The 15,325-nt window shown below is 28.6% G+C and overlaps 3 protein-coding genes across 3 annotated transcripts; all 3 read right to left on the bottom strand.

Annotated features, from left to right (window-relative positions):
• Window positions 1-949: 949 nt before the first annotated feature.
• On the bottom strand, window positions 950-1,263 carry OCT59_015714 (uncharacterized protein; the record flags this gene model as incomplete). Its single annotated transcript, XM_066140220.1, has 2 exons — window positions 950-973; window positions 1,045-1,263. The coding sequence occupies 2 exons, from the start codon at window positions 1,261-1,263 to the stop codon at window positions 950-952; spliced, it is 243 nt and encodes an 80-aa protein (XP_066003021.1).
• A 5,228-nt stretch (window positions 1,264-6,491) lies between these two features.
• On the bottom strand, window positions 6,492-6,893 carry OCT59_015713 (uncharacterized protein; the record flags this gene model as incomplete). The annotated part of the gene is made up of 1 exon (XM_066140219.1): window positions 6,492-6,893. The coding sequence occupies one exon, from the start codon at window positions 6,891-6,893 to the stop codon at window positions 6,492-6,494; it is 402 nt and encodes a 133-aa protein (XP_066003020.1).
• A 185-nt stretch (window positions 6,894-7,078) lies between these two features.
• Window positions 7,079-10,016, bottom strand: OCT59_015712 (uncharacterized protein; the record flags this gene model as incomplete). The annotated part of the gene is made up of 2 exons (XM_066140218.1): window positions 7,079-9,821; window positions 9,901-10,016. 2 exons carry the CDS (start codon window positions 10,014-10,016, stop codon window positions 7,079-7,081), a joined length of 2,859 nt encoding a protein of 952 aa, XP_066003019.1.
• Between the last annotated feature and the right edge of the window lie 5,309 nt (window positions 10,017-15,325).

Raw genomic sequence — 15,325 nt, 5'->3', positions numbered from 1 at the left:
GATATTTTGCTTTAGGTAATTCGGGTTATTATTTGCTATCTAAAATTAGATAAATTTATTAAAATTAATTAAAAATAAATAATTAAAAATAATCAATAAATACCAACATTTTTTAGAGCTTCTTCGCATCTTAAAACTGAAGAAACACAATCACATGCAGTCATCCATCTCGTTTGACAATACCCCTTTAATTTACCACCTTTAACCATATTTTCCTTTATTTCATCTGTTAATTCTGCACCTGCCCGATGAGATGCTTTAAAAAAATGAACTAATTTCATACATTTTTTTAATATTGATTGGGCAAACTCTAATTTACAAATATCATTGGTTAATAGATTTATATGATGTGCAATGCACCGAATTGGCATTATAAATCCATATCGATCGTTAACTAGCTTTTTTGCCATGACCATTGTAGATGCATTATCTGATACTATTCCTGCAAATTTTGTAACTCCAACATTTTCAATTACCTCAATTATTTTATTTGCTAAAAACTCTCCCGTATGTGAATAGTTTGATAAATTTTGAACTGAGTGAATATATTCTTTTCTTTCACCAGTAATAATAACAAATGCATAAAGTGATTGTCCACTAGTACTCGTCCAACCATCTACTCCTTTAAAAATTAAGAAATTACAATTAATAATTTAATTTATTATATTTTATAATAAATTATTATTACGTACCCAATGTAAGATTTTTTTCATTATTTAATTTAAGATTTATTTCAGTAATAACATGTGAAATTTCCGCATTAAGCATATCTTCTGTAAGAGTTTGTCTACATGGTGGATTATATCCCGGACATAATGTACGAAGAAGATCAATGAAAAAAGGGTTTTCAATTATATGAAAAGGGATACCGCAGCAAGCAAAAAATTTTACAATAGCACGATTTGCCATTTCAATTTTAGCTTGATCAATTTTGGTTGAATCAAATATCTCATCTATTTTTGGCTGATTGTGGCTAATTTTAATTTTTTTATTATAACCGAGATGTCCATTATTTTTTACTTTTTCCAGGAATAAAGACTTTACTTCAGGTGATACCTTTAAACAATTTAAAGCAATATGTCCTTGCATTTCAATAGGCTGACCTACTTGTTGTTTCCAGCCACAAAAATTACATTCTGCTGAACAATGCCCTCTATTTCTTGGCCCTTCCTTAAAATAATCCCAAATATCAGTTTTTGGACGACCACGTTTTTTTTTATTTTGATTAATAATTGTATTTTGATTATCATTACTGTCATCCATATTTAAAATATCTTAAAAAGATTTAAAAGAAGTATATTATAACGCAAAAGAATTATAAATTCTTTTTTAAATGTTAAAAAAAAAAATGAATGATTACTTTTTATAGTTTTTTTACTTAATAAATAAATTACTATTTATGGTTTAGATAGTTTTATTAATTTGGAAGTTGATCAAAATAATTTCGCACTATATTATCTATTAATTATATATATATATTTATATTAATTTAATTACGTCATATATAAATAATTACGTTATACGTAAATAATTACGTATTTACGTATTTTTCAAGTAATCTGGTAATTAATTACCAGGATTACGAATTACGTATTTATACGAAAATACTGAATTACCAGGCCATGTATACCATGGACACCTCTATCCTCATAAGAAACAATAGGAAAAATACAGTATATAATAAATTACCCATTGGTAATGCCCACACCTGAGTCTTGTATGATTGTGATGACATTAAAATGGAAAAGTGGGATAAATTCCGACTTAATATAAAAAGTCAACTAAACTCTCTAGATCAAGAAGTAATTGAGGATAAAGTCAATATAAAGGAGTATTCTTAAGAAGATATAGATAGATATTAGGATAAACTCAATAGTGTTATAGTCAGCGCAGTGGACTCAGAACTCCCTAGGAAAGTCATTAGACTTCATAATACCTTCATACGCTATAATAAGAAAAAGATGAGACCAGAACGTCATACAAATAAGCTGCTTTAATTATTACATAATTATTATTATGGCAACCAACAAATGACCACATCTGTGGACGCCAAATCCAGATGGGCTAGAAAAATTGCCAAATATAATCAAGACTATGTTACATCGACCAATGACTATAACAAATGTAACATAGTCATACAGGATATGTTTTCGGAAAACTGGTTTGACAATCTAAAAAAAAAAGTGAATTATCGCCTAAGAGCAGATTATAAAAAATTCAAAGCAACAGAGACGAAATCCATTAAAGATAAAATAGAGAAAAGAGTTGAAATTACATAAAAAGACCAAACAACATGGCTTTCTAGCATATTAGATAGAAACACTCATGCCAATATAGTTATAGATAAGATGTTAGTGAACGAAGAATCAGAAGGTTCGACTAAGAGACTGGCTACAGAACTGGGAGAAGTTAAAGAAGCAGTAGACAATGATTTCGCGAGCATGTTTAGGAAAAGAAACACACTTGAGAATTCTTTGACGCCGCTTTGGCAACAAATTTACGAACCTGCAGGCAAATTTAAAGAAGTAATGGAAGCTACAATAGAAAAGGTTACTATGGAAGAATGGAACAATACCGTTAAAGATTTAAATAAAAATTTGACTGCAGGGTTGTCTGGTATTAACTACAAAATAATTCCACAATTACCTGAGGAAATAGTCATCCTCTTGGTCAAGTTCGGAAATCTGACGTTACAAACTGGACTTATACCAAAGGCATGGAAAACATCGATCATTCTTTCTATTCCTAAGCCCACCAACTTTGAATATAATATTTTGAATACTCGACTTATTGCATTGCTGGACTGTTTTCGGAAGACCTTCACAAAGATGATCACGAACAGGTTGAGTTCAGTTATGAAACGATATAACATACTACAGGGATACAATTGTTGCAGTTTACCTGGAGAAAGTACAAACGAACCAATACACCTGGTTAATAATTTTATTGAGGATGCCAGAGAAAATAAAAAAGAACTATGGGACCTCACACAGGATATGAAAAAGGCATTTGATTCAGTTGGGTTAGAAGTGCTAAATCGGGCATTGCTTCGTATTGACATTCCAGCATCACTGGTTGAATGGATTATAGCCCTTTTTAAACACAGATCCCTTAGAATAGCCACAGCATATGGGTTAAGTGATGGATTTATTGGAAATGACGGAATAGATCAGGGTGATGCACTATCTCTGTTGCTATGGCGAATTTTCTATGATCCACTTCTAGTAGGAATACAACAAACTAAAGACAGCGGATATGAAATGAAATTACCTGGCCAAATGATATTAATGACCTTACTACATGGACACATTACAGGCTTCAGGTTCCAGTATGTGCATATATGGATGATACGGTATTTTTAGAATCATCAAAATCCAGGATGCAAAAGATAGTAGATATAGCAAATGATTTCTACTTGATTAATGATATCAATATCAATGTTAAGAAATCAGAAATGATAATTATCAACCCGTCAGTAGAAAGGCATGAACAAGTTATTGAATTAGGCCATGATCGTTTCATAGTTCAAGCCACTAATGACGAAATAAGATACCTTGGGGTCTGGTTTTCTAACAAACCGAGTAGGCGGCGATGGATGCAACATATATCCACGACGGTTAAAAGCTTTTGCGATACAGTTCGTAGGAAATTTGTCCCAGCTGGACAATGTATTTATCTAATCAATAGAGTATTGATTCCCAGACTAATATATATAGCCCAAATCATGACACTGTCAGAACATGACTGGAATCAAGTATTCGCTCCAGTAATGAAATTGGTTAAAAACTGGATGAAATTACCCAAGAATACACCATCGTCTCTATTATTTCATGAGGGGTGTTTAGGTATGGATCACCCATGGAAAATTCATTATATCAATATTATAACAGATTTAACGATTAAATTGAATAGTGACTCATACGCAGCGATAGCTACACAGATTAGGCTTAGAGACGCGCAGCTTAAATCACTCATCATTGATCTGATTTTTAACTGTGATCTTCACGCAACGTCTTGGATAAAACTTCAAGCCCGTAAAAATGTCCCATTCAACGCTTTGGTAATAGCTAAATCCCTTGACATTTCAATGGCGATAGATCTGATTGATAGATCAACTTGGAGTATATCAGGAGGGAAAGAGCTGATATTAAAGTTCTTTAAACAATATCAGCTTACAAAGTATATATATAGAATTAACCAAAGCTCACATTACCCAATATTTTATATTGATCAATTGTTTATTAGGGGAATACATCTTATGATATAAAAACAATATCGTAGTTTAGCACTACTCCTGGTGCAAGGAAGGACAGCTAGATGGTACCGTGATGTGGCTCATTTGTGCACATCAAGGACAGATAATTTAACAGTAAGCAATGACCTGGAGATTACGAAAGTTAACCTTTGGGCCTTCTTATTAGATATTATACCGGATGCATGACGCAAACAAGTAATTTTTGTTAGAGAGCCTTTGGCTAATTCAGATGCATGGTTAATTGGCAAAGTCAACAAAATACATCATCATGAACAGGAAATTTCAGTTAGCTATCGTCCAGGATACAATGATAATAGAACAATTGGATGGCAGGACAACGGACGAGTTATACCGGCTCATTGCTGTAAGAGAGCAATTCTAGATAGAGTCTCTAATTTGCGTGGTTGGAAAGTGAATGGTTATCTTCAACTCATCATCTTGACACTTTGATACCCAGAGATAGAGCACCAACATCAGCGCCAAGCCCCGTAATTAGCCTACCATTGGTTCAGGACATATGGATTAACAGATGGATAGATGATGATGACTTAAAATCAAAACTTATGGATATTAGAAATATATTAGAAGAGAGAATATCGATAGAATACTACACAGATGGTTCGCTCAGGACAAGTATCCCTACATCAAGGGATCAACAAGATTCCAAATTAGTGCATACAAAAATGGGTGCGGCGTTCTGTGTCAATGATGAACCCGCCCTATCTGCCCAAGCAAATTTATCATTATGGCCCTCTTCTACACGTGCAGAACTAGTGGCTATTTTTCTGGCATTACTCACAAGTCCTATGAATGCAAAAATTAAGATATATATAGATAGTCAAAGTGCCATCTATATGATTAATAATAGACATAATAAATCGGGGAGAAAATTACTGAAACAGTCTAATTCTTTAATTTTACTTAAGATAGATATTCTTTTACAGGAAAAAAAGATGGATCTAGTGTTAGTGAAAGTTAAGGGACACAGTGGAGATGTTATGAATGAAATGGTAGATAAATTAGCTAAAAACACAAGTAATGACAGTGGTTACTTTAAAGGTAGTGTGTATGCCGATCATTTTTCATAAGTGCGCAGTGGTAAATAATTTTGTTGATCACATGAGGTTCCAGAAACTCGGTACGTATTAAAGCGGGTTTCAAAACGAGTTTTTCTTTTGCTGACATATAGTAATATGACACGTAACTGATATCAAAATTATTAAAAAAATTTTTCAAAACTCAAGTTATTAAAAAAAAATAAAAAATATTCGTAGTATTGTCCTTTCAGTATTTAATGACGATATTATTTCAATAAATAAGATGTTATTTTGTTAATTGTATGGCTGTAATAAATTACTTGATTATATACTTCCTGCTAAACAATTCCCTACACGTTCTTTCTAAGACCAATAGCCAAAACAAACTAACCTTAAATAAAGTTTAAGCAAGTCAAAGAAGTATTATTAAAGGAAACTAAATTTAGTAAAAATAAGTGAAAACTAGAAAGTAATAATGGAATGTTTATAGTAGAAATGAGGTAGGGAATAAAATTAAATGATTCTAATTTAATTTTTTTTAATGAAAGAGGGGAGAGTGTGAAACTAGACTAAATTTAACAATAAAATACGCGTGAAAGTGAAATCAATAAAATTTTTTAACTAAATGGGATAAGGAATAATATTACTGATTCAGAGTTAAATTTTTTAGTTGAAAAAGGGAAAGGGAGCAAAATCAGATGAAATATAACGTAAAATATGAAATTTTTTCACAAAAATAAGGTAAATAATGACATAACAGTCAGTGTGCATGTCCATTTTACATTGCCGATCATATTAAAAATTATTGTGTAACATTCGTTCAAGATATTCCATTAAAGACTTTCGTTCTAAGCCACAATATAATCGTTCTTCACCCTTGATAAACTTTTTTCAACAACATTTCTTCTATTAAAATAAGTAAAAGTTTGGCCCTCCCCTGCTTTCCTGCGAAATTTTATCCTATCAGGAAATTTACCTATTTTTGACACTAAAGCCCGAGATTCTTTTGCTACCAACTTTTAAATCAAAAAAAAAGTACCCAACGAACTTAGTTTTTAGCAGTTCTTTTGACGTAACCACTTTAAGAAACCATATACAACAGGACTTTTTAACGAAAAATGGCATTTTTTTTATATATAATGAAACCTCAAGACTTCTTCTATTAAAGACCAGGTTTATTTAAGGTAATATATAATAAATTATTTATGTTTATTGTTTTTATTACGTCTATGACGAGATATATATTGATAAATTCGATCCTTATCCCATTCATTTCCTAGCAATTCCCTAACTTGTTCTATTTGTTCATCATTCGGATACTCAGAACAAGTCACTAATGGTTCTAAAAGACTCTTTTCTTCGGGTTTAGTTTCACGACGTGCTTGTCTTGGCTTTTTTATTAGCGGCCCATCTTTATCTATAATTACTACTTGAGGTATCAAATTAGTTGGCACCTGTTCGATCAGAAATAGAATTTTTTGTATTTGAACTCGATGCCATTTTGTTTTTATTTTTTTTTGAATTTTGGTCATTAGGTTTCCATCTTGTAATTCCCAATTTTCTCCTTCCAACTTTATTACTTTTTTGTATTGAAATGACATCTTGTAGGAAAATTTCTTCTATTCTCAAAATTCCATCAGGAAAACAGTTTTCAAGACGTCTAATACTGTCCGCCGTAATATGATCAGGAGTAGTAGTACTCCATAAAGGATTTTGATAACGATTATAATCATCAGAATGTTCAAATGCTGACAAAAGTTCGTTTACTAGTTTCCACATGGCCGTTTTACGGGTATCTACAGCTTCTTTGTCCAATTGATCCACAAGGATCATTAAGATATTCTGATAATAAGATTCCTATACGATCTCGTTCACTCTGGGCGGCTTTGACTTGTAATTTTAATTTATTATCATCAACTACATTTCCGGTAATGTTCTGTTTGATAAACTTAACTCCGAAGGTTTCAAGGGCTTCGTCAAATGCGAAGTAGTGACCCTTTCGTTTTTCATCATTATCAATTTTAACTGACGAAACACATTCCAATTTTTCTTCAAGTTTTGGGTATTGAGCCAGCATTCCAAGATATTGAGTAACTGATGACGAATAGTTTGATTTTCCTGCTGATGTAAATAAACCAGCAAAACAAGACAAAGCATTTTTCTGCAATTTATAATTGCCAACACGGATTCCTACACGATGTGCTTTGAAAATTGATGCCCATTTATAATAAAGATACCATATTCGTAAAATATTATTGGCACCACTATTTGAATCCATTATATTATATTTATTAAGGTTTGTTTTTTTCATATATATGCGAATAGATATAGTTACTGCACACCATATTAACTCTAAAACACGAACTGTAGAACGATAATCAACAATTTTGTCCAATTTATCCAAGAATTTGACTCCCGATACTTTTGCTAGGTCAAAAATTCCATAGCTCGAAAACAATACAATTAAAACTCCACACATATCCTTGGATGTGTGCCACTGGCCAAGAATAGGACGCAGTTTCGGCCATATTTTTCTCTGTTTTATTAGTCTTCTGAAGATTGCTTCATCAGCTACCACATCCAAGTAGTCATCCGGTCCTAAATTAAAGTCTTGTTTGTACATTTCTGTGGATTGAAATATTCCTTCGTCTGAATTTGGAATTCCTCCAGTTTCTAATATGACTATATTAGGTGCATCAGCTAAACAACCATGATCAACATTTTCAAGAATTTTTTGGTGAATAGCTGCCATATCAAAATCGGTATTGTAAAGAAGTTGTCCTTCAGAACTTGTTTGAAAATTTAAGAGATTATCAATAATATCGTCAAACTTATCCCATGTGTCTTTCATCAGATCATTCATGCCAAAAAGACCTGTTGGAGATGTTATATTTTTTTTATCATCTGCTCTTTCTTCCAAAGGAATTGGCATCCGCATTTGAAATGCCATTCGTAGCGTTGTATGAGAACTTTTGCGTGTGGTGTCAAAAATATTTCCGTATGTAAAAGATTTTTCTTTGAAATCAATATTATCTATAACCGCCAAATTCCATATATTTGGTCCTTTTATTAATCTTTCAGTTGGATTAACTTTATCCATTCGTTGTTTCTCTATTCGGCGTTCATTACTATCAGTATGACCACTTATATGAAGAGTAGATAAGAGTTGGCGAAATGAAAAAAAGAGGCGTGATTTTCGAGACATACTAGCCATTACCTGAGTAAACCAAACACCAAGATAAGGAAATGCCATACTTATTATAAGTGAAGCAAAAAATGTTACACATTTGGTAATATGTTCAACATCTAATTGTTTTAAAGGTTTTTCACGTTGTTTTCGTTTTTTATTTAAATTTATTAATTTTTTTTTAAAAATTTCACCAATAAGCCCATCAAAAAAACCTCTTAGAAAATTTGGAAAACTTTCATAATATGCATTAAGAGAAATTGGTAATTGTATTTCTGATTTTTTATCTGTAACTATTTTACGCGAATTCCATACTTCATTTCCCAATTTTTCTCCAATTTCTTTCCATTTATCATCCGTCCAGTCTAATTTTGGTTGTGTAATATCCGTTATACGATTTATATTTAATAATAATTTTAAAAAAAAGTAACTGGGCAATTTAGGTAAAATTTCAATTAAAAATTTAATTGAATCATCAATATTATTTGTATTATTAAATTCATCAAGATTTAAATAACGTGTATTATCTTTAGAATTATAATATTCATACTTTAAGGGTGTTTCAGATGGAGTATATAAAAATTTTAAAGCTGGAACTAACATAGAAGCGAGAATTATTTCTTTTTTTTCTTCTGTTTCAGTATCTGCTACATACGTAAGCCACTGAGCCAATAATTTTAAACTTTTGGATGTATCTTCTTTATGCAATTTATGTTGTTCACAAGTTGTTTTTCGTTTGCCAGAACCAGGTCGACGGTTTAAATGCCCACCATAAGATTCATAACAATTATAACAAATATATCGAATTGTTGAAACATCATCAAAAATTCGCTGGGAGATACCTTGGCATTCGTGTACTGCATTACATGTATAGAGACCAACACATGGAATTTGGATATATTTTCCCCACATTTTCCATAAATGATCTTTACATCCAATTCCACGGCTAAAGAAATGAAAATTTTTAGAACACAATAAGCAACGTCGACGGCTAATTTCACTTTGTTCAGGATTCCGCAATTGTTTTATAAATGCATTATGATTTTTTTGATCATAATTAAAATGACTCATACACACCCCCAATGGTATTCCTTTTGACTGGTATTCTGATACTGCATTTTCATCTATTTGCCAAACTCCAACTAATTGGCATAAATTCCTAACATTTTTAGTTTGACCACAAGTTTGCAATTTATTATCTAAATAATCAATTAGAATACATGGTGAAAAATTTGTATACATGGCTGGATTAAGTCTATATACAGGTTCGTTTGCATCTTCAACAGGAGGTGGAGGAACTTCTTGGTCTTCATATGTACCAAATTCTTCTTCGTTTTCATCACTTGAATATTCCACAACTTCGTTCTAGTGCATTTTGCGCATTAATATAATTTTTTTCATTAAATTCAAATATTTCTAACTCAGAAAGTTCATCAAAAGAAGTGTCAAGATCTTCTTCAGTTTCTTCTGAAAATATTTCTTGACTACTATAATATAAAGGGGTTTTTTCTTCAAAAGTAATTTCATAAGTCTCCATATCAATAAATTAAAATTTATGCAAACTTTGACGTTAAGATTCTTTTAAACGAGGAACAATATTATATTAAAACGAACAATAATAATATTAACGTACCTCGAACAATAAACCTAACCACTTTTTATCACATGATATGATGTAATATTTTGTTACAGACAAGTGGAAAGTTGTTGAATTTTGCGGTTTTCTATATGTTTTTGGATTTTTTACTATGATATGCAACATGCAGATTTCTTAATTAAAAATGTTACACAACCCGATCAGGGGACATGCACACTGACTGATAACATTTAATGAAATATATTTAAAAATGGTTCTAATTGAATTTTTAAAGAATGAAATATAGAATCAATTCAAAATCACATGGTTTATAAATATATACAGGTGAGGAACATGATGGTGGCTAACAGTTATTTGAAATTATTTATTTGATGCTAATGAACTATATTTAATTTGTAGATATTAAAATGATAAACATATTATCATCTACACGGATATTACGATGGGTTTGCTTTATTCTTTAGAAGCAAAGGTGGAAGGATGTACGTGCGAAGTACAGTATATGTATGCCAATACTTTCCGTGCAGGCGGTGGCATAAGCAATCTACATATCATAATAGAAATATTAGCTATTATTACTATTATTAATTTAACCATAAAATACAAAATTTATGTTCTTATTCGTTAGACGTGTAAAAAGTAATAAATTTCAATAGTTAACGCTAATTTTACTAAATAAATAGTTCTTTGGTATTTTAAAATAAATATAGAACTAACTACAGTGTAAAGAAATAGTTTACAAAAGTATTTCTAATAAGTTAAAACAATAAACACTTTTAAAAAAGTATTTATTCAGTATTTAAATTATATTATATTATAAACGTATTATAAGCGTTACCAAGTTCTTTTGTTGAGTCGACACCAGTAAATAGGAAACCAATAAAAACCTTATTTGCCCATTCGCAAAAAAAGATTCCCATTTGCAACTTCATACGACGTTTTTTCAAAAAGCTTTTTATGCAACAAAATTTTTTAAAGTTGCAAAGTGTTGCTCAAGTTCGTGGCTTTCTTTTACAAATATAAAGCTTTCTAAACATATAAATTTTTACCCCCTTACATTAGTATTACAAAAGTCTATATTGTACTGAAAATTTGTATTCCGATTTGCCATGTTGATCAATAAGAAATTATCACGTGATTTACAATACCTTTAACAACAGATTTAACTATAGCAATAGGAAAGTTAGATTTTTTCCAACTTTTAAACAGATTCCCATTGAATACAACTTGAGGAAATTTATCAAAACTCTAATGAATACTAAAGTGACAGCAGAATGGTCAATGCTAAAATCAAATGGCCATGAAATTCCAATTGATTGGAATATAACTTGGAACTTAATTCATAGATATAAAGGGTTTAATTGTATTTTAGTTAAAAAACATTGGCACTTAATATTTATTGTTAAACTATTTGCTAAACTTCTTCCTATAGGTACTACTCTTTTACAGCGAAAACCAAATCTATACAAAGAGTTTGTCTGTCCAAGGTGCAATGCTAATAAAGAAGAAAACAGACATCATTTTATTGAATGTGAGGCCAATAAGGACTTATGGCCTATAATCAAAAGCAGAATGCAAAATGATATGATTTCCATAATTCAAAAAGGAGTAATACAACAGAGGATACACCTAAGAATATAAATAAGAAATTAAACCAGATACTAGGAACACAACATGATGATATCAAATTTCTTGATTTCTGCTCATTGGCCTTGGAAGCTAAGATTAACACTAATTTTTCCAAAATATCAAAACAAATATTTGGATTCTCAGAGTCAAAAAACATTTTATTTTTGGCCTCACTTTTGGATTCCTTCATCATTCACTTTAAGGAATTAATTTGGTTGCCTAGATGTAATGCCACTAATGCATGGGAAAAGGCTAAAAATATTGGAAAAAAAGACAAATTAAATGAATCTGAAAATATGGATCGTTATTTTAAATCCTCTTATCAACAGATCAAGCAATTAAAACAGAATAAACAACAATCAAAGAAGAATAATATAACAAATTCACAGGAAGATCAAATGGTAGAGTTTGGTGATACATCATTGGAATTGGATTCAGTACAACCTGAAAACTTAAAAAATGAAAATCTCATATTATCAAAATGCTATAGAATGAAAAAAAAAGCTCAAGATCAAATGTGTTTATTAATTAATAATAACTGGTGGTTTAGTTGGGCTTATAAAAAGACAAAAAAGGTTGTTAACAATGTTATAATTGATTTAGCAACAGTATAATTAATCTTAAATTGGATATATACCAAATTCGAAAGGAAAAAAGGAGGAAAAAAAAAAATATATATATATATATAATAATAATAATAATAATAATAACAACTTCTATAATATAATCAATAGACATAATTTTAATTATTTTTATTCTATAATCAATAGATACAACACTAATTATTCTTATTCTATATTTATTCTTATCCATATTTTGATGATTGCATCCTACTGGGTGGATATAGCTTATGATAATTTGTTTGTATGGTATATAAACTACATATCAATAAAGCATATATAAATCATTAAAAAAAAAAAAAAATTTTTTATAATTAATTAGCTTTATCTTTAAAAATCAATAATTATAATAGCAAAATAGCTTTATACTTAATTTTATTAATTAATGATTCTAATTAGGACCCCGGAAAATACTTATATAGGTAAGGTCCCAAAAATATTTTTTATTAGTAGCTCTAAGCACAGGTTTTTACTATGATCGCTAAGCATTGTTGATATCTAACCTTAAAAATTATATAAAAATAAGCAAATCAATCTTCTAACCTAATTAAATTTTTATTATAACACATATAATTTATAAAATATATTTATTAATTAATATATTTTATTAAATCCAATTTTAAATATGTTGTGAAGCTAAACTAAACATAATATACAAGTAGATTAATAATATTCAATTAATAAAGTTAATAAATAGTAAGAGAAAAATTCGAAATTAATACTATTACAAAAAATGTAAATTTCTCCATAAGTATTATACTTACACCCATAAAAATTAATATGTAGGTAGTTTCGACCTTGCTGAACAATTTTCAATTAATTTAGAAAGTCGATTTCATTTGACCAAAGGGGTGTAATTACGCTCTGAAGTTGTAAACGGATAAATGAAAAATTCGGAAGTTAGTACCGTTATGAAAAATGCACTTTTCTACATAAGTATTATACTCACACTCATAAAAATTAATATATAAGTAGTTTCGACCTTGCTGAACAACTTTCAATTAATTTAGAAAGTCAATTTCATTTGACTGAAGTGGTGTAATTACGCTCTGAAGTTATAAACGAAAAAGTGAAAAATTTAAAAGTTATTACCGTTAAAAAAAATATGCTTTTCTATATAAATATCATACTTAGCCTTAAAATACAAGTATATTTAACTTGCTGAATAACCTTACTTAAGCATAAAAGATAATTTGATATAACCAAAGTGGTAAGTAGTGAAATTATATTTTAAAGTAAAACATATTTACAGTAATTTTATTTAACAAAATAAACATGTATAATATAGTAATTTTATATTAAAAATAATACACTGAGTTTAATAAAAATTAAAAAGATACTATTGAAAGATAATTAATAAAACATTGAAAAAAAAAACTGAAATTCCATCAAAAAAATTTTTGTTTATGTATTTATATAAAATCGTGAAATGTAGTACAAAATTAACACTTACCGTTAGTGAAAATAAATAAAAATTAATTATAAATTCAATATATAATAATTTAAAAAGTTCTATAAATATGAAAAATAAACAACTAGAAACTCTAAAATAATACCAAAAATATGCAATTTAATTATCTTACATAGTATGAAATTTTCTTAAAATTAAGCATTATAAAATTCTTACATCATAAAATTTTTCTATGTTGGCTAAGCACCTTGGTACCTTACATATATAAGCATTTTCCGGGGTCCTTTCTAATTACATAGTAATAAAATAATATAAACTAATTAATAATATAATTAAAAAAAAAAAAATTAAATCTTTATATGCTTCAATTTAAATTCACTATTTGAAGAAATAAGTTGTAAAATAATTTAAGAATAGAAAAACTTAACTATTTAACTATTTAATTACACAGAAGTCTAAAACTTTAAACCACCAAGTTTTATTATAAATATATATTTTAAAATTAAGTCTTTAATTTAGTTTTTAAAGAATAATTTTACTGAAATAAGTACTAATATAAAAATTATAGTTTCATTATTAATTAGTTTTAGTTTTGTTATTGATTAAATTATATAGTAATAATTTTAATTTAATTTTAATTATATAAAATTATATTATATACAGTAGGTGATCAAAAGTATAAGGACACTTTGTTTTACCAAATTATGCAAAAAATTATGTATTAATGTAATATAAATAATTTATAATCTAATATTTGTAATCATAATAAACAAATTTTTATGCTTTATATATTTTCAGAATTTTTTAGAAATATGAAACTATCTATGGCATAAATTATTTTAATTTTATTATGCGGTTTACAAAATTTGAAAATGATGTAACTTAATCAATATCGTTCTAATCAATATGATTTTAGTATCATTTGAATCGTCTCGATGAGACGAATCTAATGAGCTAAACATCGTGAAAATCTGATCATTGAATCAAAATATACTATAGAATAATTCTAAATAATTAAAATATAATTGTGTACTAAATATTGATTTTACAATTGTTATTTTATTATCATTCGAATAAACTCAATGAGGCGGATCTAACAAATCTAAGATCATAAAAATCCAATCACTAGATACTGAAATATTCTTAATAAATCTTAAATTTATATGAATTTTGCAAATTCTGTAAACTCATGTAAAATTTTACTTGATAACCTTACATTGAGCTAATAAACTTATGCAAAATTTTATTATTTACATTATGTTTGCATGTTATATTAAATTTCTTGATAAAATACTTGAAAAGTATATTAAAAAAAAATGCATAAAATATATTTCTCTGGTATATTTTAAATGTCGATCAATTACATATCTCATAGAATTAAGGCACAAATGAAAATGAAATTTATCAATAAATTTTTATCTAGTTTAATAAAGTTTAATAAATAAAGACATAATGAATATGTTTAACTTAATTTTTTATTTTAATTTTATTATTATGTATATAAATTTTTTCATTTTGAAAAGTGTCCGTATACTTTGATCGCCTACTGTATATACTATAAAGTTCTAAATTTTAGCAATCTTTTGTTA

The sequence above is a fragment of the Rhizophagus irregularis genome, chromosome 23 (assembly GCF_026210795.1).
Source record: "Rhizophagus irregularis chromosome 23, complete sequence".
Lineage (NCBI taxonomy): Eukaryota > Fungi > Glomeromycota > Glomeromycetes > Glomerales > Glomeraceae > Rhizophagus > Rhizophagus irregularis.
This window is presented reverse-complemented; position numbering and strand designations above follow the sequence as displayed.